The following is a 26,380-nucleotide window of genomic DNA, read 5'->3' as shown; positions in this document are numbered from 1 at the left end:
AAAAAAATTCAAATGAAACTTGCGAGGAAACGCTGTCGCAGACGTAAAATCGTTTTTTGCCCCTAATAATATATTCAATTGAGCCTTCCTTAAATGCCAAGAATTCATTATAGGCCTTCTCTTTAATTAGAAGAAAAAGGGCAAAAATTTTTGAAGTTTATTTGGAAAACAATTATTTTCAAATTCATGAAAGCCATTAGCTACAAAATGGAAAACTGAAATAGGTTCGTCTATTTGACCAAGAGAAGCGCTCGAGACGTGTTATTTTTCAGAATATGTTTTAAGTCTAATAAGAGAACTTTATAGATAGACAAAAGTCGAAAATTAGTTTACTTTTTGTGCGAAAAATCACTGTCGAAAACAGTAAATTCAAAACGAATTCTTTCAAAAAGTATAGACTTTGTTCACTTGACCTACCCTTGACAACAATGATGTCATGTAATGAAAAATGAAGGGATCTTCATAAGACGGGTGAACTTAGATTTGGTCTAGCGTCACGGCTGAGTAAACTTATCATGAAAAATTTTTTAACATTCCTACCAAATCTCAACTAAAACAGTCGATAACAGTTTGCAGTATAGAGTTCTGCACAATCTGAGCAAAATTCGGTGTCCTTTGTCTTAAGAAGTTTGCATTTTTTTCCACGGATTTTCAACAATTCTGGTTTCACTTGTGACTTTTAACTCGTTTTCAAATAAAAGTAGTGAAGTCATTGAAGGATGAAAAACTTCTGCACGCATGATAGTTTTCGAAATCCAGCTTGTGACGATTCCATTTCAAATAACTGATTATCTATTTTCTTATTGTATGCAGCTTTCTGATATCGCAAAGTTTCTGTGATGGTTGTTCTTTCAGAAATGATTTTTCAAATTATACATGAAACAAGGTGGGTCGGAAAAAATAAATACTTTCAAGAAATTGGCCGTTATATGTATTAGGAGTTCTTAGGATTTTGCGTATATTAGGAAAATCGGCATTATTTTAAACTGAAGAAATGTAGCTCTTTTTTTCTTTCATCATATTGTTTTAGGTCTACCTGTTGGCATATAACTCAACAATTCTGTTGTTCCTTTAAAGACATAACAAAATGATTTAGCTCTAGAACTAAAGGGAGGCTTGGCTATGTGCTTTGCACATAACATTCCAACCAATTTTGTCCAAACTTTTCATAATATTAGCAACATTAGCGCTCGAATGAACAAATTTGAAGCAGGAGTAAATTTTAATTAAAAATTATAACCATAAAACATGATAAGAGGTTCTCCGGAAGGAATAAAAGACCAGCAGCATCATTTATTTTACATTCATTATATCAAAATATAGGATAAAAAGAGATCATCAAATACTGACGTTAAATCAATTCAAATAATTTCAACAATATCTACCTAAATGTCCGAAAAAACATCAAAATTTTCATGCCAGATTAACCAAATTGATGCCATTGTTGCTGCTATTGATATTTTCCTCTAAAGATTTTTTAGCGAGAAAGCTATATGGCTGATTGAAACTTGCGCCCTCTTGGAATTTGAACATTTGGCCAAAACATTTGTTTTGTAATTAACGAGACTAGGTATCACATAGACAAAAAGGACAAAAAAAACAGCAAAGATAGAAAAAAATTGGCTTATATTTATTTAAAACTTTTAATTCAAAAGAAAATCATTCGATGGCAATTGAAAACATCTATTATGTTTCTGATCACATGTGTCTCTATAGGAGTGCCTTAAGACCTGTCGTTAATGAGTTTGTGGTTACAGAAAGAACAACAAATAGAAACAAAAAAAAATTCAATTGAAAATTGCGAGGAAACGCTGTCGCAGACGTAAAATCATTTTTGCCCCTTATAATATAATCAATTGAGCCTTCCTTAAATGCCAAGAATTCGTTATAGGCCTTCTCTTTAATTAGAAGAGGTAAAAGTTTGACCAAAATTAAGAAAAAGGTCAAAATTTTTTGAAATTTCTTCGGAAAAAAATTATTTTTAAATTCATGAAAGCCATTAGCTACAAAATGGAAAACTGAAATAGGTTCGTCTATTTGTCCAAAAGACGTGCTCGAGACGTGTTATTTTTCAGATTATGTTTCAAGTCTAGAAAAAGAACCTTAAATATAGACAAAAGTCGAAAATTAGTTTACTTTTTGTGCGAAAAATCACTATCGAAACCAGTAAATTCAAAACGAATTCTTTAAAAAAGAAAAGATTTTGTTCACTTGACCTACCCTTGACAACAATGATGTCTTATTAGACCTGTAGTTAACGAGACTAGGTCTCACATAGACAAAAGAAACAAAAAACAGCAAAGATAAAAAATTTGGCTTATATTTATTTGAGGAAACTTTTAATTTAAAAGAAAACCTTTCGATGGCAATTGAAAAAATCTATTATGTTTATGGTCACATGTGCCTCTATAGGAGTGCTCTAAGACCTGTTGTTAATGATTTTTTGGTAACAGAAAGGACAACAAATAGAAATAACAGAAAAATTCAAAATAAAATCGTGCGAAAACGCTGTCGCAGCAGTAAAATCGTTTTTTGCCCCTAAAAATATAATCAATTGAGCCTTCCTTAAATGCCAAAAATACGTTCTAGGCCTTCTCATTAATTAGAAGAGGTGAAAATTTGACCAAAGTGACAAAAAAGGGCAAAATTTTTTGATTTTTATTTTGAAAACATTTTTTTTCAAATTCATGAAAGCCATTAGCTACAAAATGGAATAATGAAATAGGTTCGTCTATTTGTCCAAAAGAAGCGCTCGAGACGTCTTATTCTTCAGAATATGTTTTAAGTCTAGAAAAAAAACCATAAGTATAGACGAAAATCGAGAATCGAAAATAAGTTTACTTTTTGTGCGAAAAATCACTGTCGAAAACAGTAAATTCAAAACGAATTCTTTCAAAAAGTATAGATTTTGTTCACTTGACCTACCCTTGACAACAATGATGTCATATGATGAACAAGGAAGGGATCGTCATAAGACGAGTGAACTTAGATTTCGTCTAGCGTCACGGCTGAGTAAATTTATCATGAAAAATTGATTAACATTCCTACCAAATCTCAACAAATACAGTCGATAAGAGTTTGCAGTATAGAGTTGCGCACAATCTGAGCAAATTTCTGTGTCCTTTGTCTTAAAAAATTTGCATTATTTTTCGCGGCTTTTCAACAATTCTGGTTTCACTTTTGACTTTGAACTCGTTTTCAAAAAAAGTAATGCAGTCATTGAAGGATGAAAAACTTCTGCATTCATGATAGTTTTCGAAATCCTTGTGCCGATTGTTTTTCAAATAATTGAGTGTCTCAAATCCCTATTATGCTCAGCTTTCTGATATCACAAGGTTTCTTTGTTGGTTGTTCTTTCACAAATGGGTTTTCAAATTATACAAGAAACAAGGTGGGTCGGAAAAAATGAAAAATATAATAAAAAAAAGAAATTGGCCCTTATATGTATCAGGATTTCTTAGGATTTTGTGTATAAGAAAATCTGCATTATGCAAATTTGAACAATTGCCGCTCTTCTATTTTTTCATCACATTGTTTTAAGTCTACCGGTCGGCATTTAACTCAACATTTCTGTTGTTTCATAAAAGGTATCGCAAAATTATTTAGCTGTAAAACTAAAATGAGGCTTGGCTATGTGCTTTGCACATAATATTCCGACCAATTTTGTTTACACTGGTCATTCTATTACCAAATTTAGCGCTCAAATGCACAAACTTGAAGCAGGAATAATTTTTAATTAAAAACAAGGCGACTCGGTAATGTGCGATCGCACATAATGTTCCGACGCCGCTCATCCACAATTTTGGCTCTATTGTCTACCAAATGAGGAACATAGAAACACCCAAAAATTCAGGTATTTTAAAAACGTTGGTGTATGAACGAAAAGAAAGTCTCTAAAGCAAATAACTGTGGTGGAGTAAAAATTGCGCATTAGATTGATGAGATGTGCAAATGTTACAAAAGCGAGTCAAGACGAACAGCAAAATCAAAAAACAGCAACAATAAAAATTATTTACATCAAAAACTTCATGTCGGTTTCAAAAAACAAAACTTAATAACAAAGTCAAAATACCGTCAGATGATACTGATATTAAACAAAATAACTTGTAATTCAACACAAAATATAAGGGAGTAGTTAATAAAAAGGCTTGGTAACAATTAGACAATAAAGAACAAAAAAAAGTAAAGTTGAAAAATTCGCTTCTTTTAAACAATTAATTTTGAAATAATGAAAACCATTAGAAATCAAATAAAATCTCCCATATGTGTACGATTACCAATGCTTCCATAGAAGGAATTAAGAGCTGCCGGTATTCAGTTTTTTACGCTGTTACAAAAAGAACAAATAGACAACAAACAAAAAATCAAATAAAACTTGGCAGAAAACGCTTTCGAAACCGTAAAGCCATACTATGGCCATCAAAATGTGTTCAATTGCACCGGTAATATATAATGTGACCTCTCATTAATGAAGCAAAGTAACAAGTAGACAAAAATGGAAAACAAAATGCAAAAATAAAAAACACTTTGAAAAAAAATATTTCCAGACATGAACGCCATTAATTACAGAATAAAAAAATTAATTAGGTTCGTAAATTCTTCCAAAGGAAGCCCATGAGAACTGCAATTATCCAAAATGTGTCTTATATCTACAAAAGGAACGTCAAACATGACAAAAAATCAAAAAATAATTTACTTTTTTGAGTCGACGCCACTAAAGTAAATGAACTCTTCAAAAACATTAGATTGCGTGACTGTAATCCCCTTTTGAAACCTTCCTTTGACAACAATAATGTCATAATTGGCCTGTAATTAACGAGACTAGATAACATCCAGACAATAAAAGGAACAAAATTGCGAAGTTGAAAAGTGTTTTTTATAATTTGGAAAACAATTGTTTTCAGAGTCATGAAAGCTATCAGCTATCTACTAAAATCAGAATATCGTCTCATCTTTTCTTCCATGAAAAAGCAATGAAAGCGGGTCATTGTACAGTAAAATTTCACGCGACTAAAAAGAGAAAATATAAACGGCAGTTAAAGACAATTTAAAATAATCAATTAAATTCTCCGAAAAAGTAGTGTCGAAGCCGTTAAAATCATAATCTATCTCCTCAAGCATTTTAATAATACCAATTGTGCCTTAATTCGAAAGCCAATAATGTGATATAGGAACTTTCAATAACGTGATATTGTTACGAAACTAGAAAACGTGAAAAATGGGCAAATACCTAAAAATTAAGAAAATTTGAAATCTAGTTGTATCAAAGCCTGTAGCCATAACTTAAGGAGTAAAACCGCAATAAAGATTGAATTTGATTTCAATAGAAAGGAGAAGCATTCTTTTACTGCGGACAATAAGTTTAAGTTGATCAAAGAAAAAGAAAAATAGAGGCAAAAGTTCAATAAGTCATTATTTATTTGAAAATCAAATACTTTTAAAAGTCAAAACAACCATAAGCTTTCAAATGATCAACTAGATAAAATAACGTGGAGCTAATTAGGAACCCAATTTGAACTATCATTAGTGAGCTTTTTTGAAATGCTCTGTTATTTAGTTTTTGTAGAAGAGATCGAATTTTTTTATAATAAAGACCGACTGTTTACAATCCGAATTATTTTTGGATTATACCAGTCCAAGATTGGTCCAAAACTAGCCCTGCTAATGCTGTTTGTTCTTTAAAAACACTTGATTATTCGAATGTTATAGATATTGATTTTTTGTTAGTTAAAAAAAGAAAAATAGAAGCTGCGTTTTTGATAATCAACGAATAAATTTAGCGAAAAACGGCGAAGTTTTAATTACAGAGCATTCTCAACGAAATTTGACGTAAAAAAGCCCCCATTTGAGTCTACAAAAAATGTGTTAGTGTTGTTTGGGTCTGTAATTCCTGCAAATTTAATCAAAATGGACTAAAGAAACTTATTCCGTGCTGTTTTTGAAGATAGCCTACAATATTCTTTTGATTTTTATTACAGAGAAACATCAACAACTCTTTAAAAAAATAACAAATTTCAGCAAAATTGGTGAAGTTTTATTGAAAAATTCCGGAAAAAGTGAATAAAATCTCGCCGGAATTCACACTATTTTCTCAAAATTTAAATCTCGATAACTCCCTGTAAAGAACGAAAATTAAAAAATCTTTTTAATTCCATATTCTACGCTGGACAAGCTTTCTAATAATTCCAGTCTCATCTCTCTATGATGAATATATCGATCGGCCAAAATTGACTGAACGAAAAAACCCGTTTGAGTATATAGTTCCTTCCCCCTCAAGAGGGGTCGGAACAATTATAACCTTATAACATGGTAAGAGGTTCTCCGGAAGGAAAAAAAGACCAGCAGCATCATTGTTTATTTTAATTTCATTATATCGTAATATACGGCAAAAACAAATATTCAAATACTGACGTCAAAACATTTCAAATAATTTCAATAATATCTACCTAAATGTCCGAAAAAACATCAAAATTTTCATGCCAGATTAACCAAATTGATGCCAATGTTGCTGCTATTGATATTTCCTCTAACAGTTTTTATCGAGAAATCCATGTGGCTGATTGAAACTTGCGCCCTCTTGGAAATTGAACATTTGGCCAAAACATTTTTTTTTTGCTTTTTGATTAATATTGACTATTTATGAATATGTCACAAAGATGCTTTGATTTTCGGCTTGAATGTTTTGCACTATTGAAGAAAATTGCAATCGTTTTGTTATATTTCGATTATCTTCAACTGTGTTCAGATACTTTGTGTTTTTACAGGATAAACAGATGTCTTTTTGTAAGATGTCTTTTCTGCAAATCTTTTCTGTAAGAAGAATGTCAACCTTGTATGAATCATGTAGGACAAATGTTTATCTTCTAAGACGAATGCTTTAATTATCCTGAAGTCTTTTTCCGGAAAATCTTGCATCCTCTTTCAAGATGCTAATAGATTCTAAAAAAATCTAAGATGATAGTCATTCCTGATTCACTCGGGTCCCCTCGAATTTCTGAATTTTTATCAACAGATTCAACAAATGAAGTTCAATTAATTCTCTTGTAATCTTTAGATATTTTGGAAACTCGTTCTCGTTAAAAAAGATGTTATCGCTCTGAAAACCCTTTATAAGAAATAGCAAAATATAAACAAACTGTTTATTCTTTAACTTTATAACAACAATAAGAACATGCTTTCATCATTTTTTTGTTGGAGGAAAATTTTGACCCCTTCAAAGTTGATATTGGTTGGTCTAAATGTATGGATTTGCTACTTTCCTCCACAACAACAACAGATGGCTGGTAGAATCAAATTATGTTTTTCTATATGTAATATTTATAAAATTTAGAAGTCATACTTCGGCAGCTATGACAAAACCGTCAAAAAATAAAGCCAGAATTTTAGAGAAATTTTTTTCACATTTTTGTTTCGTGGTTACCTTCCCTTTCATTGGCTAATTTTTGATGCCCAAAATCTAACAAACGAGCGACAAAGATTTTGCTTGAAATAGTAATCAGAGTATAGTTTTTGAGAGGGTTCTTAAAAAATTGGAGAACCAGTGTTCTAATTGACCACAAGAGCCACAGTTATTAACCGCAATTTTCAGTTACTTCAGGACACTTGAAGAGTCTGGGTGGATTTTTCCTCTCTCATTTTGAATCAGAAGATTTAATCTCTGGGTCTTTTTGGTTAATCCGTTTTCTCTGGACTTAATGTCGCTCGCCAGACTGAACAAAACTTGAAAAAGGAGACAGCGTTCTAATACAATCAAAACACTTTGAATTCTGTGGAACAAAGAGCGCAATGGACCAATGGAAGCTTAAAACTGTAAAAAAAGTTTTCTTTTATTCAAAATTTTTAAAAACAACGGGAAACGGTATTGAATTATTAAGCCTTATCAAGAGTTTTTCAATGACGCTAGTTTTGTTTGTCATCACAAAAGATATCGATTGATTAGGTGAAATGGGCTGTAAACAAAGCAAGCATATATTTCCTATAGCCTCTAAGAAAAATTGAACGCAAGGACAACGAAGTTGGACGTTCTAATAGTCAGATTGAAAATAGTAATCAACAAGTTTTACAAAACAGGGAACGTAATACAAATTAAATTTGTTATTCAATAGTGACATTAAATTGTTGGTTGTCCAAGTATAATGAAATAAAACAAGGATTGCATTAAATAGTTACCTATGGTGTAGAAAGCATCAGAATAAACTCAATGGAAATATCATAACCAGATAGCACTAGTTAAGTCAAATAATTTAGGTCAAGTTTGACAAGTTAATTGGGTGTCTGAAGTAAGCGTTCTTTCGTAAAGGGTTATTGTTTCGAAGGCGCCAGAGAGGGGAGTTGAGTGATATATCGTAAATAAACAAATTAATGAACAAAAGCATATTGAGCTGTCGATATAATTCGTTTGCTTAGCAAAGTTGTATTTGTGCATCAGGCCAAAGTCGAAGTGAGTGATTTAAATAAACTAGAGAGCGAAGATTTGAAGTGAACTAGATTCTTTGAACAGAATTGGAATTTCAATTTGAAGCGCTATTTTGAAGTGACAAAGATAATGGGGTAGCAGAACTTGGTGCCCTACCAATGTGGGAGTTATATTAAGCGGACGCTTATGAAATTTTAATGTGAGGTACACCCAATGATCTTCTCAGGCTGATATACCTTTTGGGCCAATCCGACTACCCAACCCCGAGTTATTAACACCGGAAGTAGGGTGATTTAAGGGTTTTCGATATTTTAAATGGAAATATGAACTTTTAAGCAGGGAATAAACATTTTAACCAGTCGAAACTAGGTTTACGTGTGAATTAATGTACTGAGTGACCTTGGGACGAGTCTAGGAAGCGTAATTATGATTTTTAACATGAAAATGCAGTTTTCACTAAAAATAGTTAACACTGAAATTGAAATAGTAATTTCTCTAAAAGTTGAAGTTGGATTGACCTGACAATTGGGGCATAGACTAATTTGGGCACGAGAAAACCGATTTTGAGGTCAGATTTGACCCCAGACCAACCTGCACGGGACTAGCGCACGCCGGTGCTGCGGGACGTAAAATTTGAATTGCTCGTGGAGTATTGGTAGAAGCCTTATGATTTTTGGAGGGCTAGTGTAACTTTTCAAGGGCTTTCTAATGGTGCTATTTTTAACTTCCGGGTGCGACCGGAAGCCGGTGCTTCAGGACGACCCGAGTGCCGGAAACCGGAAATCGGCCTTTTTGAGCGACCGAATGACTTTGAAATGGTATTAATATGATAACCTGAGACAGTTGGTGACAAAAAATAACCACCCCGGTCAATTTTGACGAACTCGGATTTTTCGGGTTTCGGCATTCACGACTCGTTGAAAATTTTTAAATTGCAAACGACTCGCAACGGCTGATCCGTTGGTCATGAAACTTGGCAGGCAAGTTGGTGGCACCCTATAGTTACTAGAAAATTTTACCAGAAGACGTTTTGACCACTACTTCGCAAGTTATTAAGTTTGGAAATTTGGGGTCATCCGGGAGGTCGATTAAAAGTGTGCGCGGTCATTGCTCGTGTTCTAGTGGGAGTTAAGCCATGAAATTTTGTGAGTAGGTGCTACTATGAAAGAATATTTGTGACAATAGTCAGTTATCAACTTTATCTCCCATTATGGTCGGGTGACCTTTGGATGACCCCTAGAGGTGAAATTTTGGGCTTTTAGGAATATTAGATTTTTCGGCGGTTTTTAACTGGGGAATTTCATGAAATAGTATCAAAATTGGAAATTACAATTGGTCTTTGGTTTAGAGTTGAGTTTAGTCATTTATTTAACACATGATTTTTGACAGGGATTGATTGCAGCTAATTAATTTGATAGCGGAAATATAGGTATAAGAACTTTTTAGAGCAACGATCAATGTTTACTAAGCAAACACTGATTGACATGTCAAGTGCGAATATGAGATAAAGTGGAGTGGATTTGTATACATAAGAGTCCAAAGGTCGTTTACTTAAGATAAGGAGAAAGTTGAACAATGGTTGGTAGCAGTTGAATGACAGAGCATTATTTGATATTGGTTGTTTGCATAGCAAACAAAGCCCGCCCACAGAATGTGACAATTTCAAGTGTAAGTTGCATTGTTTACTTAAGAGATTAAAGTTTGTTTGCTTAAGATAAGAGCGAGCGTGTTGGTTGAGTATAAATTGAAGTGACACAGTGAAATTTTGGCAGAGAGAGAGAGAGAGAGAGAGAGAGAGAGAGGCAGACTTTGGAGATTTTGGGAGAACTTCAGAAGGTTGGTTTCGATCAAGCGAGAGAAAGTAGTTGGTTTAGTGGGACTAAACTTTGAAAGATTCGTAATTGCAAGACCAGTTGGGATACTGTGAGTGTTTTGATTAGTTCAATTGGGAAGTGAACCACGGATATTGTTAATATTATTTTAATTACTATTATAAATTGTCTTGATTTGTCTTTTCCATTGATGTGCAAGTAATTCTCTTACCTTTGTTATCCATGTAACTAAAATTGATATTACGAGCCCCATTGTGAATTTACTTTTTTCAAGGCAATCTAATTTGCAACAGCATACAAGAGTGGAAGAGGGGAATTATCAGAGTAACACATTAACGCTTGCTTCACCAATTCAAAACCTTCGGTTTATTTTATTTGATCGATCTTCTGGGCGACAGCTTCCCCTCCCTGTTGAGCCTAGCAGAAATTCAGAAGACGACAGTGGCACTCCTGGGTGGGCTCCGTTTCTTTGTTACTTTTTGCTTTGATTATCTGATTATTTGGAGCGGCTGCGATTTTTATTGGAGAAACTGCTGAGAGCACACCGAAAGTTGACTTACATTTGCACTTTGGGTTACCAATAGTTTGATTATGTTTGGTTATCAATTGGTGAAGCGTTTTCCTTCACCAGGGTACGAAGTTTGGGAAGATTGGCGTGAACATTATTTGAGCACTGGCATGAAGCTGGGATGGAGGGAAGAAGAGATGATGAAGTGGTTGCCTACAAAACTGTGTGGGTGGGCCTTGAATGCAGTAAGTGATCTACCAAGAGGTTATTGGCGGTCGACTCTAGAGAAGCAAGCATGGACATTGACCGAGACGCTGTATCAGTTTGATGTACGATTGTCTGACAACCCACTTTTTTACGAGCGAAGCTACAATTTGTTTGTTAGAGGAAAAGCGGGAAGTAGGATGGAATTCAGTGAAACCAAAAATACTATGGATCAGAGAATGCGACAGCAAAGTTCTCAAAGGCAGGTGATTGATACAAGTAGAAGCTATAACACTTCTTTAAAGGATGAATTTCGGCAATCTGGCAAAAGTTCTGAAGGGTTTGCCATTGGGTTCAGCTGTGGTGTATCAACAAAAGAAGCCTTTAGTGAACATCTGTCTGGAGAAGTTGAAGATAGGAGAGTTGCTGAGTGTGGTAGTAGATTAAGAATTCCAGGTTGCGGCAATGAAGTGCAAACTGGAACTGAGGTAGAGTTTACGGAGGAAGTTTGTAATGAAGTTAATCAGGAAATTTACAGAGCAGCGCTAAGGGAATATGAAAACAGCGGCAACGGAGAACTTCCGACAGAACAAGAAACCATTGAGCAGAGTGTTGAGTCTTGTGGACCAGATGAGCATCTTGCGATGGAAAAAGATTATGTACAGTCGCCAGAGTCTGATGAGCTAAGCGATGAACAGTCAGATGATGACAATTTGTTTGAAAATGTTTCGGATACAGATTTTTCGGATGCAGAGGAACGTGAGGTTAACGATGCGAGAAGCGAGACAAGTTTTGCCACAAGTTTGAACTCAGTAGCATGTGACAATGTATCTGCAATAGCAAGCAGTTTTGGCAGTGGTGTCAAAGCTAGCAGAAGCGATATGTTGGGCGCCTGGGCCTTGATGGAGTTAAAGACAGGAGGTGTGGACCACAAGTTCTGCAATGCAACAAAGGTGGCTGATGAGACACAAATGTGTACAACTGAGTCCACTTCGGACATTTTGGAGAATTGGAAAAGTTCAGGAGATATTGATCGGCAGTTGGTATTTGAAACACAGAAGGGCCGAAACGATAAGGCAGCAGGTGATCGGAGTGATTTTGCACAGTTGGGAAAGGAGTTGGAGGAATGGGTGCAATCTCAATTGAGTGAAAGTCAGCTTAATGGTAGTGTTTCGGTCGAACCAACGGATGAGCATCAAAGGGAAAGTGCTGGAGTTGACAGAACAGGGAAATCCGATCAGAATTCAATGACTACAGTGTTGCACAGTTGGGTTCGTGATGAACAACAGCCTAGGAGGGAGGACTCTAGTTTGTTCCGATGGAAGTTGAGCAGAAAGTGGAGAGAAGGATTGCATCACGTTTTCCGAAGATTGCAAGGATGTTGCTGGAGAAACGATCGTTGAGCCGAAAAGAGAAGTGGAGCCATTTGGAAGCATCAAGACAGCAGTCATGGAAGGATTACAGGACAAATTGTAGCTACAGTGGAAGAAGAGTTGGTCATCCATTCAAGCATCAGAGGAAGAAAGTTTTCATGTACAGGTGCACAGGTGTATGAGGAGAGGGACGTTGACAGCTAAGTTATTCAAGTTATTTTTATCCCAATTGTTGCCTACATTGTATTAATCTATTTTGTTAAGACATGTTGATCAATCACTATAGCCCAAGGGAAATGTTTTTTAAAAGATGATTTGGGAAATGTGTAGTTCTGGTAGATCTATTTTTAGATTTTTTTTACTTTAGTGATTTTAGGGTTCCCTGGGGAAGATGTATGTCACAGGCAATAGAGTTTGATAAAAAATCAGAGTTGATGAGTTACGTAGAATATGTAAAGATGTGGAAATGCGAAAATGTTTTCAAAACTGATTTAATCAACCGCTATTCAAATTTAAGTGCAGTTAATTTTTATTAAACCGGAGCTAAAGCTAAGTGGTTCACTTCACTGGGTCAACTATTGCTGAAAAACGTAGGTGTAAGTTAATTGGGTCACAAGATAAGGCTTTGAAATTGTTCGGGAGAATAATAATCTAGGAGGGAGGAGTGTAGAAAGCATAAGAATAAAGTCAATGGAAATTTCATAACCAGATAGCGCTAGTTAAGTCAAATAATTTAGGTCAAGTTTGACAAGTTAATTGGGTGTCTGAAGTAAGCGTTCTTTCGTAAAGGTTTATTGTTTCGAAGGCGCCAGAGAGGGGAGTTGAGTGATATATCGTAAATAAACAAATTAATGAACCAAAGCATATTGAGCTGTCGATATAATTCGTTTTCTTAGCAAATTTGTATTTGTGCATCAGGCCAAAGTCGAAGTGAGTGATTTAAATAAACTAGAGAGCGAAGATTTGAAGTGAACTAGATTCTTTGAACAGAATTGGAATTTCAATTTGAAGCGCTATTTTGAAGTGACAAAGATAAGGGGGTAGCAGAACTTGGTGCCCTACCAATGTGGGAGTTATATTAAGCGGACGCTTATGAAATTTTAATGTGAGGTACACCCAATGATCTTCTCAGGCTGATATACCTTTTGGGCCAATCCGACTACCCAACCACGAGTTATTAACACGGGAGGTAGGGTGATTTAAGGGTTTTCGATATTTTAAATGGAAATATGAACTTTTAAGCAGGGAATAAACATATTAACCAGTCGAAACTAGGCTTACGTGTGAATTAATGTACTGAGTGACATTGGGACGAGTCTAGGAAGCATAATTATGATTTTTAACATGAAAATGCAGTTTTCACTAAAAATAGTTAACACTGAAATTGAAATAGTAATTTCTCTAAAAGTTGAAGTTGGATTGACCTGAAAAGTGGGGCATAGACTAATTTGGGCACGAGAAATCCGATTTTGAGGTCAGATTTGACCCCAGACCAACCTGCACGGGACTAGCGCACGCCGGTGCTGCGGGACGTAAAATTTGAATTGCTCGTGGAATATTGGTAGAAGCCCTATGATTTTTGGAGGGCTAGTGTAACTTTTCAAAGGCTTTCTAATGGTGCTATTTTTAACTTCCGAGTGCGACCGGAAGCCGGTGCTTCGGGACGACCCGGGTGCCGAAAACCGGACATCGGCCTTTTTGAGCGGCCGAATGACTTTGAAATGGTATTAATATGAGAACCTGAGACAGTTAGTGACAAAAAATAACCACACCGGTCAATTTTGACGAACTCGGATTTTTCGGGTTTCGGCACCCACGACTCGTTAAAAAGTTTTAAATTGCAAACGACTCGCAACGGCTGATCCGTTGGTCATGAAACTTGGCAGGCAAGTTGGTGGCACCCTATAGTTACTAGAAAACTTTACCCGAAGACGTTTTGACCACTACTTCGCAAGTTATTAAGTTTGGAAATTTGGGGTCATCCGGGAGGTCGATTAAAAGTGTGCGCGGTCATTGCTCGTGTTCTAGTGGGAGTTAAGCCATGAAATTTTGTGAGTAGGTGCTACTATGAAAGAATATTTGTGACAATAGTCAGTTATCAACTTTATCTCCCATTATGGTCGGGTGACCTTTGGATGACCCCTAGAGGTGAAATTTTGGGCTTTTAGGAATATTAGATTTTTCGGCGGTTTTTAACTGGGGAATTTCATGAAATAGTATCAAAATTGGAAATTACAATTGGTCTTTGGTTTAGAGTTGAGTTGAGTCATTTATTTAACACATGATTTTTGACAGGGATTGATTGCAGCTAATTAATTTGATAGCGGAAATATAGGTATAAGAACTTTTTAGAGCAACGATCAATGTTTACTAAGCAAACACTGATTGACATGTCAAGTGCGAATATGAGATAAAGTGGAGTGGATTTGTATACATAAGAGTCCAAAGGTCGTTTACTTAAGATAAGGAGAAAGTTGAACAATGGTTGGTAGCAGTTGAATGACAGAGCATTATTTGATATTGGTTGTTTGCATAGCAAACAAAGCCCTCCCACAGAATGTGACAATTTCAAGTGTAAGTTGCATTGTTTACTTAAGAGATTAAAGTTTGTTTGCTTAAGATAAGAGCGAGCGCGTTGGTTGAGTATAAATTGAAGTGAAACAGTGAAATTTTGGCAGAGAGAGAGAGAGAGGCAGACTTTGGAGATTTTGGGAGAACTTCAGAAGGCTGGTTTCGATCAAGCGAGAGAAAGTAGTTGGTTTAGTGGGACTAAACTTTGAAAGATTTGTAATTGCAAGACCAGTTGGGATACTGTGAGCGTTTTGATTTAGTTCAATTGGGAAGTGAACCACGGATATTGTTAATATTAATTTAATTACTATTATAAATTGTCTTGATTTGCCTTTTCCATTGATGTGCAAGTAATTCTCTTACCTTTGTTATCCATGTAACTAAAATTGATATTACGAGCCCCATTGTGAATTTACTTTTTTCAAGGCAATCTAATTTGCAACAGCATACAAGAGTGGAAGAGGGGAATTATCAGAGTAACAAATTAACGCTTGCTTCACCAATTCAAAACCTTTGGTTTATTTTATTTGATCGATCTTCTGGGCGACAGAGTCCCCTCCCTGTTGAGCCTAGCAGAAATTCAGAAGACGACATATGGCTTGCAAACGACTAACGAATACTGACTCTCTCGAGTTTCAAGCTTTCAAATAATTTTTGAGAAGGAACGAAACTGCCCCCAAAACCTCCCTCTCTCTCTCTCTAGATTATGACACTCTTTAATTGCCATTTTCACACCTTTAACAAAAAAAAGGTATACTAATTTTCTTAGTCTAAAGAGTATAGTTCTCTTCTAAGCCATTATCTTTGGTTTAAAAATAAGATGCCACAATCATTGACTTCAAATTTTTAAATAAATTTTTATATGTTTTCGTTTTTGTTCCTCTCGATATTGCAAGAAATTTAATTTGGATATTTAGTTGCCGTGCATAACTTTGAAAATTTTTTATCATATGCGTTTGTTGACATGAATCGATTTTAAGTTTTTCATAGCTACCGCTCGACTGATTGTTTATTTCATACTGAATATATAAGTGAATGAATATAGTGTTTAAAATCAAGAAGAGCATATTTTCAATCTTTTTACAAAACACAAGAGTCCATTTTTTTGTCTTCCATTACCATTAATTTCAGCTTGAATTCTTGTAGCAGGTCATGAGCAATATTAACAATAGACTTCTTTGTCTGTCGCAAGTTTAGCATAATTTGAAAAAGAATTTTAAGTTCCTACTTGTCAAAGAGGACAACATGTTCCAGTGTCCAGTATTTACCCGGAAAAATTTAGTTCTCCATTATTGTTTATGTCCGATTTTCCCTCAACTCTTCCCTTAAGTTGTATATTTCAAATTGTTTTACAACTCTAATTTTTCGGTGTGTTTAATAAAAGTTCAACATTTGTTCCGACATTCCATCACAGGAGCGTAAACAATAATTTTGTTTTTTGTTTTATAGTTTGGAACAGTGTGCAAACGCACATTGCCAATCCTGCTGGTTTTATTTTTAGTTCTTTTTTCAACACTTTCTTAAACCCGGGTCGAGGTTTGGTGGTGAATTTTCGTAAGAGATGCGGTGAAATGCGGTGAAAAAAAATAATTTTCACCGCGTATTTCTTACATCTTTTTGCGGTGAATGCGGTGAATCGCGGTGAATTATTTTTTTTCACCGCGTTCTCAGTATTCTTACAAAAAAGAATCGTCCCTACACGGGTTCGAACCTCTGACCTCCTTCATGCCTTCCAATGCTTATTCCACTGCGCCAACTGTCACTTACTTGTTTGTTAATTCTTGTGAATTTAAATCAGATTGAGTAAACTTTTGGAAACCATATGCGGTGAATTTTTGTAAGAAATGCGGTGAAATGTGGTGAATTATTTTTTTTCACCGCATTCACCGCATTCACCGCATTTCTTACATTATTTTGCCATAATAGTCTATGCGGTGAATTTTTGTAAGAAATGCGGTGAATTTGGTGGTGAATTTTTGTAAGAAATGCGGTGAAAAGCGATGAATTATTTTTTTTCACCGCATTCACCGCAATCACCGCATTTCTTACGAAAATTCACCGCATTCACCGCATTTCTTACGAAAATTTACCCAAAAACCTCGACCCGGGAATTGAAATATGCTCTTTTAATTACTGAGGGCGTGTCTAGTTTGGTCTCGTTATCGTTCCCGTGAACAAGTAAATCCATACGAAAATTTGAAAACAGATCAATGCGTCGGCGTGTTTGTGTGTTAGTATCGATAATTTCAAACTTGACCTTCAGTTTCGCTGTTCTCGCCTTTTCAATTTATAACGAGATTCTAAATTTGAAGGTAGCTTTTACAAATGATTCCGCGATTAATGAAAACGAGATTCTTTTCCGATGTCTGAAACACTTCCGTAAACACGTGAATCAATCAGCTATAAATAATTCATTCACCTACATCTTTGAAATAATTCACACCTTTAAGAGTTCAACAATTTTCTCAACCATAAACTGATAACAACAAAGTTGAGAAAAACACTGAAGATAAGAACTTGAAATATAAATAAATTTTAATTGGCACAACCGTAAGTTAGGAAATAAACAAGTTCGCTGTGCATCTGATTCGAAATACGTCTAATATTTTCCATAGAATGATCAAAACTCAACAAAAGGATGTATCACATTTCAGATTTTTTTTGAATCTGTTTTATTTTGAACAAAAGTTAACTTGGCAACATCGCGAGTGGCTGTTTTAACTTATTTAAAGCCTGTTTGCGTGTAAGAAAAAAAGAAGGTTAGAAAAATCGAGAATTTGAAAATTTTTCTGGAATCATTAACTCTTAACTCGTTCTTTACAAACGGAGATTTTCTAAAAATCTGTGCAAAAATGATTCGGCTTTAACGAGCTTCATAGTTGAATGGTACCTTCTGTATGTCCTCAGAAAGATTTTCCGAAATTGACTAAACCAAAATTAATCAGAGCAGCATAAAATTGCTAGATCCCAACAAAGAGGCTCGGTAAGGTGCGTTTGAACATAACATTTCATCCCGAACTAATCTACATTTCTGACTTAATTGTCAACCAAATGAAGAGATGTTCAAAAACAGTTGTTTGAAGTTAACAAAACAGTTACACACCTAAGCTACTATATAACTTACATAATGCCATGCAGCACTCATGAGATTTGCTATCAACAAGACTACGAGTAAAACGAACGAACAAATTAAGCAAAAAGAAAAAAAATACGGCAAAAACTCAAGATACAAATTTAAAAGCAACCTATTTGTTAACAGAAACAAAGTCAAAAGACAGTCAAATGAATACGTATCTAGAGAATTTTAGTTTTCTAAAGTAAGAAGCAGTAGGGACTTGTACCTGAAATTTGGGTAACAAGTCGATAAACAGAAGAAATATTGAGGCTAAGTTCAAAAATTCGTCATTTTCAAAAGTCTTGATACCATTAGCTTTTAACTAAAAATTCCTGAAAAAGTTCACTAAAAAGTACCCAAGAAATCAATTAGTCATATCTTTGTTTAGACTAATTCATTGAACCGGACTAAAATCGCAGAAAAACTCAAAAATTTTCAATCATTTTACAAAACACGAAGTTTTGAGGACATTAAAATCATTATCTATTGTCTGGACCTTTTATTTATTATTTGTACTAACTCAGCTAAAATTGGTAAAATTGAAATTAAAGATTAAGTAAGCTACTTGGGTCGCATATGAAACCCATCGTGATCTGTTATCAACGCAAATATTCTAAGAGAATAAAAAAAAGAAGCCCAAAATTTGACCACTCACAAAATATTTCTATGAAAAAGCATATTTTACATTAAACAGAGCACCAGTTATGGCATAATAGCAAAACGCATGTTAATTTTGAATTAAGAAAAGTGGATGGTACCTCTCAATGGTGACAATAAGATACAAGTTTACAAAAGAACAACAAAAAATGAAAAGTTTACAGTTTAAGGTTTTAAAAAACTTAAAAGTTTTAAAAGCTAACGAGACCTCTTGGTATATAAACTACTTTTCACGACCACATAAAGATTTTTAAAAAAGTAAAAAATAGATAATTTAAAAAAGGAAACTGTTTTTATTATTGTAACAATGTGGCGTCAAAAAAGTCAACAAATACAAACAAACATGTTAAAATTACGATAATTTTTAAGATAACGCGTTGTACCAAAGGCATTAAATGCAAGATCTTTCAACAGAAAGCATTAAATACGCCAAATTATGCCTCGATGGGAAAAACAGTAATATCTGTCATTCATAGATCGCCAATTAAGTCATCACCAAAAGCCTTATAACTATGAAAACGACAAAAACAGGCAAAAACCAAAAATCCAGTAGAAAATTGCGAGAAGAAAGTATCGAAGCCATTAAAACCGTAAGCATTTCTGTAAAATTTTTATCTACGATTAATCGAAACAGTTAATAAAAGAAACTTGCTACTCAGATAGAATGCTTTACCTGTTACAACCGTTGAGTCTTCGCCGGGTTTTTAACTGGGATGCAAACCCAAAGAACTGAAACACGTAATGCACCAAATTTCTCAAACTTGGCTCTAAAGTTTCAGATGTGAGTTAAAAGTTTCACGTATGCTGTCTCATGATGCTATCAAAAATCCATGAAAATGTATTGGAATTAATTTTTTTAAAAGGACAAAAAGAGAATCAAAAATTTTCTTCTTTTTTTTCTTTTCTAGTATTGAATACGACATTTATTCCAGTAAGTTATTCAACTGACCTGGGTCAAGGTTTTTGGGTTGCTTTTTTGTAATAAATGCGGTGAATTTTTGTAAGAAATGCGGTGGTTGAGGTGAGCGCGGTGGAAAAAAAATACAGCCTTTCACCGCATTTCCTACGAAAATTAATCGCCAAACTTTGACCCGGGGTACAATTAACGAACAATGAGGAATTATAGTACGAAAATAACGCTACTTTTTTGGCATTTAAATTTTTTAATTTTTAAATTCTTTGTTTTTGACTAATTTATCTAGCAATGTCACAGTACTTAATAAATAACATCGTGTGCTTTTAATACAGTATTTTTATTTTGTGATCAAGCTCGTTAAAAATAGCAATTTTGTTTAATTATTGACTAATTTTTTTACGTTTTAAATTCTTAAATGTTTAATTACTCCAATGTGGTCTGATCTATATATGCAAGCGCAAAGACTAATCAATGCGTCTGCGTATGCGCGCATCGATAAAAGTAATTTTAACTTTGAATTTTGTAATAGTCGCAATCTCGCTATTATAATGAGGCTTTAAAATGGTCAATAGCAATTGAAGTCAACTGTATTGTGCTCGAAACGGATACTTCATGGAAACTTTTCCGGATGAAGTGAAATATTCAGTTACAAATAAGGCAAATACATATCAAAAATTCCGACTGATCTCTCAAAATTATTTAGATAAATGATGGGGGTCTATGCAGGTGCAACTACTGTGAAAATGGACCAGTACTGGATTCGAACCAGCGTCTCTTACTTGCAAGCCTAGTGTGCTACCTATTGACACCGAATGGTCTTAAGCTCTCGAACTTGGGCATCTCTTATAACCCATTCTCAAGTTCTTTCTTGTTCCTCGAGGCTTCATTTCTCTAGCCAAGTATACGTTGAACAAATAGAGCTTCTTGTCAAGCTATGTCAAGCTTATCTCATGCACAATTTACATTAGGTTGTTCTCTCTCAACTTTCTAACACGAAATATTGAACTGAGAAAACAACTGACACTATAAATTTAATAAATAAATAAATTTGAACACTTTCAAGTTTATGTTGGAAACTAGCTTTGCATTTGAATTGACTGATATATTAAAATTTCGAAAAAAAAAACGCTCGAGGGACAATAAATTGGCTCGTAAACTGATAATTACGTTAAAATTTTAAGCTGCAAAATTAATTCAGACGATAATTCAGTTTCGGTTAAAGGTCACATTCCGTTTCCGGTATAACACGTCATACGTAACCCGTATAATTTCTCAGTAATCATAAAAGTGTGTTGCATTTTTTCCCGCACAAACTACATACCCAAGTTTAGAACTGGAATTAAAAAAGACCGTCCTCGACCTCTATAACTCTTGAAAAGATTTCCTTGTAAAGATTGTTGGTATGAAAGGTCTAGATTGGTCTAGATTTTAAGTGATATATTTAGTTTGACTCATTATTTTATTTCAATAAAATGCTAGACTTCTCAATTAGCCTCGAATTTAACTAGGGTCCTCGCCAGTGTAATCTAACCCAGTATTTAACCTTCCCCCCACCTGGAACTAATAGCTCTTTTCATAAAACCAGGTGTAGACTAGGGCAGGCACAAAATTTTTAGAATCTTGCCATCAACTATAGAGGAGTAAAGAAATTGATCTTTCGACTCATTATGAAGCTCTACTTCTGGTTCATAGGCAAGTGAGAAACATTTTTTGCACTCGATAGAGTTGTTGATAAAACAACTGTTTTTTATGTCAATTGTTTTATCAATTCGGATTGGTCTTTTAAAGCATTAATTGAATAACTTAAAGTATCAACCAGGTAAAAAAACCTAGTCTTATGATCCCTCAATTAGACATAGATATTTCTATGTTCAATTAGGCACTAGATATTCAATTGGACACCAGTATCTCTTTTTGTTTTGATGTTCTTTAAGTCAATCGTTTTATCGATTCGCGTTGATCTTTTAAAGCATTAATTATATAACTGAAAATTTCAATTAAATAACTAGGGTAAAACACCTGGTCTTTTGATCCCCTAATTGGACACTAGATATTTCACCAGTCTCTTTTTTGTTTTGTTGTTTTTTATGTCAATCGTTTTATCCATTCGCATTATTCTTTTAATACATTAATTAAATAGATTGAAAGTGAAAACACTGATTCAACAACGCGTTGCATCTCTCGGATTGAGCTATTTTGAAATCTTGTTTACTTCTTGTTTTCATCTTAAAATTTATAGGAGACAAAAAATTATTTTACTAACTATTGCAAAACTTTGCTGTGCATCCTATTTTATAGGGCGTTAATTGGATCGTATATTTTTTTTGAAAAATGTTGAAACATTGAAAAATGTCAATGTTAATTGACATTTTTCTATTCATTTGTTTTCCTGCACTGTAGGTTCCTGAATTTAAAAAATTAATTTGAGGGCGTGATTGCTAGGAGCCTATTTTTTCCTATTAAGATATAATTATTATAATTAACATTCAAAACTAGAGATAATAAGAATTTTTTGGGAAAGTTTTTGGGTTTAAATGACGCAGGATTGAGAATATATGGTTTCAAAATATGGAGGGTTAAATTTAACCAGGGGTTAAAAGATGCAAAACCAAATCTATACTCGCTTATGAAAACAAACCAATTCGTCGCATTGTGCTTGTATAGTATTTTGTAAATTTGCCCTCCTTCTCAGTTGTATTTGTGGATGTAATTTTAAAAAGCATTATGAAAAATTGAGACTGTTTGCTTCATTGCTCCTTGCAGTTGAAAGCGGGATATTTCTGGTGTCTCAAATAATTCCGATAGAATCTGAAAGGTGTGAAACTTGGTGTGAATTTTGATCACACCATGGTAAAAAAACAGACTGCCATAGCTCTGAAACCGACGGATTAATGAAATTGAGTATTGAAAACATAGAAAGAAATTGTGAAAATTTTTCTGAATAATAATGAAACAGCTTCAAATTTAACGAGAGAGCTGTAAAAAATATATTCATATTCATGAAACAGTTGTGAAAAATTTTGAAAAAGCTGTTAAAAATGACCCCGCACTGTTTACAACCCAGTAATAAAATGTTATATTATTAATTAACAGAGTCGTACCATGTAAAAATATCACATCGCGGTTGCGGGAAGGGGGGGGGGGGAGGGAGGTTTGAGGGGATATGAACAAAAGACAATAAAATTTCTTTTTCAGGTCGAGTCCGAGTTCTACGGATTGGGTTCCGGTTTCCAAGAACTGCTCAAAGGCAAAGAACGCATCCTAAACATGACCCTGAGAGAACCAGCTCCCTCCACTATGATGAAAAAAGACGTGGACATGAAGAAAACGTACGTGATCAGGGTTCAAATTCAGTTAGAGAAGGTCGAAGATTACGTCAAATGGGATATCGAGAGGAATGAAAACATCATTAGAATTGCAATTGGTCATCGCACACAGTGCTCCACTCATATGAGATATCAGGTGAGAGGTTTAAAATTTCCGGAGGTTGAGGGTTCGAGCCCCAGTGGGAATCAAAATATTTTCTATCAGACAATGCCCCAATCCCTAATCGATACACATGATAGTTATCTAGGAGGCAAAATTCTTTGAATCGTATTGCACTTTTTCATGCTCGGGAATTTAGATAATTTGAAAGTCAGCATAGAGAATTTTGGTTAAAGAAACAGCTAAATCTGATCAAGTTGAATCGTGTTAGATTCCAATCATGTCATCAGTAATGACACTGACTCTATCAGATGTAATTCCAACACTAAGCCCAGACAAGATGGCTATTTTTGTGTCCGGACAATAAAATCTCTGACAAACCAGTCAAACAAAAAAGTATCCAAGTAGCAAAAAAATACATTTCGAGAAGAAATTTTCGAGAGTTGTGAATCAGATATCAAAAACTAGATCGCTGAAAAAAAAATGAAAGCATGAGTACTAACAGCAGAAAAAAGAGCAGGCATAATGTATTGAGAGATAAACATATGGACACAGAGAGTAAATTGTGTTTCAATTGATAACTGGTGAGGCGAAGTTGAGTTCAGATAACCCTTAAGAAAAAAATAGAGCTAATAGAGATCTTTATTGTCAAATGGATATAAACTACCAGAAACGTTTTTAAATTTAGTAGGATAGTAACAATATCTTCAAGGGGCTAACAAAACTACATCAGGAAGAAAAAGTCCATCTGATCTTTCGTGAATCGTTTGGAGTTTATTTAACTTATAGAAAAAGCGAAAATTATGACCAAAAAAAAAGACTAAAAATTGCATTTGCTACGCCAATGGTTACAACTTTGATGCTTATAAAAAGTATGGTTGCATGACAATTTAATGAATGCCATTTTACCCAATGCTATTTGATCTTCTCGCTCAATTATCCCATGTTCAAATTTGATAGTTTCATATCAAGTCCAACGGTTCATTTAATTATACAGTCGGCTGAACAATCTGTTGATTATGAATTTTGAAAGGAGGCAACGTTTCTCTCAATCGGACATTTTTTTTGAGGATAGAAGACTTCAGGCAAATTAGAGTTTACAAAATAGCCAAATTCAATTTTGAAAATTTGAAATTAAAAGCAGAAAATTGGATTCTTTTGTAATCTCTTGAGTTGTTTTTGTAAACCATTCTTCTTAATTCATCAGAACTTTGAGTTTTTTCAAAACCGTTGATATGTAACAAAAGGTTTCACGGAATGGAGATCATAAAAACCAAATTTGTTATTTAAAAATAAAGATTGATTTTTTTCTCATTTTTTGTTTGTTTTCCTCACGTTTTCAGGGCAAATTGTTCCAGCTAACCAATTCTAGAGTAACAAAATACGAAAAAAATTGAGGATAAGTGATTAAATGAATCAACAGTATGAAAAATTCAAGATAAATTTTAAAAAACTTTTTTAAATCAAATATTAAAGTTTCCCACTATTTTGTATTTTTATATTGGTCTTCGAACTCATCTTTTGCAGTCTGAATGCGTTCTTCTAAATTGAAAACCTGAATAGATTAATACTAGCGAAACTCTTCACATTAAAACAATCAGTTTTGTTAAAAGTTGATTTTTTTTCCTTTCCAGTTCACATAAAAATTAATGAAACATTCCATTTCTTTAAAAATACTTCCCAGAATGAAAAACAACGTACTCATTACTGATCAAAATTACTCCCCAGTTGTAAGAACAGCAGCCTTTAAGGAGAGCCTTTAACATTCCCTTTCATGTCATACCCAAGTAGAGCAGATTGCAGAAACACTGTCATACATCTGAAAAAATTTAGAAAAATTTGCTGCAAAATGTGGTTTAGAGTTTGTTGAGCTCCATAAACTTGTTTAATAAATCTAGATTCAAAATATTTTTGCTAGTTTTATAGAAGTGAATTGGACTATTGTGCTCATTCAACATTGCGCTGAAAAATGATTAAAATCAACGGTGACAAACCATGGTTAAAGATTGGTTATCGGAAAAGAGATAAATAAAAAGTTTATGTTATCGGTGTTGATATTTGTGTGTTCGTGTCTAAGTGAGTTTGTGTGTGGTTGTGGTTGTGTGTGTATATTAGGAATACTGGTGTTTGTAATGTTCTCTCTGTGTATAAGATAGAATGAGAAAGAGAGAAATAAGTTGCTCTGAGAGAAATTTAGTTCCTTAAAATGTTGGACACCGATAGATTCAGAGTGCAGAAATTGTCAGAAACCCTGAAAGTAAAGAAAAACGTTTTATTTGTGACAAAATGCGACGTTATATTGTCCAAAACCAATTTTTTTTCTCAATTGTTTTTTGTTCTCTACCAGATTTTTGAAGCTTTGAAAAATTGATGGTTTCATTATGCTCAAGAAACATCAAAAATGACAAAAAGTTGTCGAATAACTTCAAAAAGTGTTCTTTCAACGTTTAGTGCCAAAACCATAATTAATGATACATTTGGCTCAACAAGTCCACGCTTAGTTATTTAGAAAAACAAAGAAGACCTAAATGAATGGTGACGAGCCTTGAGTAAAGATCAGTTGCCAAAATTTGCTTAATTGTTTTTTATTGGGATTTGTATTTGTATGCTGGTGTTTGTTTGAGTATTGTGTGTGTTTTGTGTGTGATGTGTTTGTTTGCAAAGTTTGTCTGTGTCTTTCAAATTTCCCTCCGCTTATCTTTTTGGAATACGTTAAAGAGCTTTCATTATTCGTCTGCCGAAATTAGACTGCATTTTTGGTTCAAACTGTATAAGTAATTTTCTGCAATACATATTAGATGCCTTTGAATGCTGCCAACGATTTCTCTGACAGAATTTATTGTTTATTTTTGCTATCTTGAGATGCATATTGGAACATACTGTGCTACGCACAGACTCCTACGAGCCATCTTGTTTGTTTTTTTTCTGCCTAGTTAACAGCGCAGAACAAAGTGACATGAACAAGTATATACTTCCTAAAAATCATTTTTGTAAGTAATTTCTTCAATTTGATGTTCTATTTTCCTTTTTCTTTTTTCCTCTCAGGCAAGCCGCGGCAACAGTGTCAAATTTTGTTTGAATACATGTTGATAAATATGTATATAAGCAATTTTAATGCAATGGATTTTGTCTGTTAAATCTATTCGAAAATTTTAAACCTTTTAGTTGTTGAAGTAGTCAATTCTTTGTTCCACTAATTTACGATCACCTAATTATCAAGTATTTAACACCAAATATTCTGCAGAGTTCATTACCTTTAACGCAGAAGTTCAATGGTATAATCAAAAAAATTTTCACAGCATTTAATCTAGAACATCTTTTATATTTGTTTGACGGTGTATTATTAACGACTATATTACAAT

At 34.1% G+C, this 26,380-nt stretch overlaps 1 protein-coding gene across 3 annotated transcripts in view; it reads left to right on the top strand.

Annotated features, from left to right (window-relative positions):
• Positions 1-26,380, top strand: part of LOC142355083 (uncharacterized) — a 37,055-nt gene that overhangs the window by 8,775 nt on the left and 1,900 nt on the right. For all 3 annotated transcript variants that reach the window (XM_075407365.1, XM_075407364.1, XM_075407363.1), the window contains one exon: positions 22,788-23,054. In XM_075407365.1, the coding sequence (XP_075263480.1) occupies positions 22,788-23,054 (267 nt within the window). The remainder of the gene's footprint in view (positions 1-22,787; positions 23,055-26,380) is intronic.

The sequence above is a fragment of the Convolutriloba macropyga genome, unplaced genomic scaffold (assembly GCF_964194025.1).
Source record: "Convolutriloba macropyga unplaced genomic scaffold, txConMacr16.3 SCAFFOLD_1096, whole genome shotgun sequence".
NCBI classification, from domain to species: Eukaryota; Metazoa; Xenacoelomorpha; order Acoela; family Convolutidae; genus Convolutriloba; species Convolutriloba macropyga.
The sequence above is the reverse complement of the archived record's forward strand: the minus strand, read 5'-3'. Positions and strand labels throughout refer to the sequence as shown.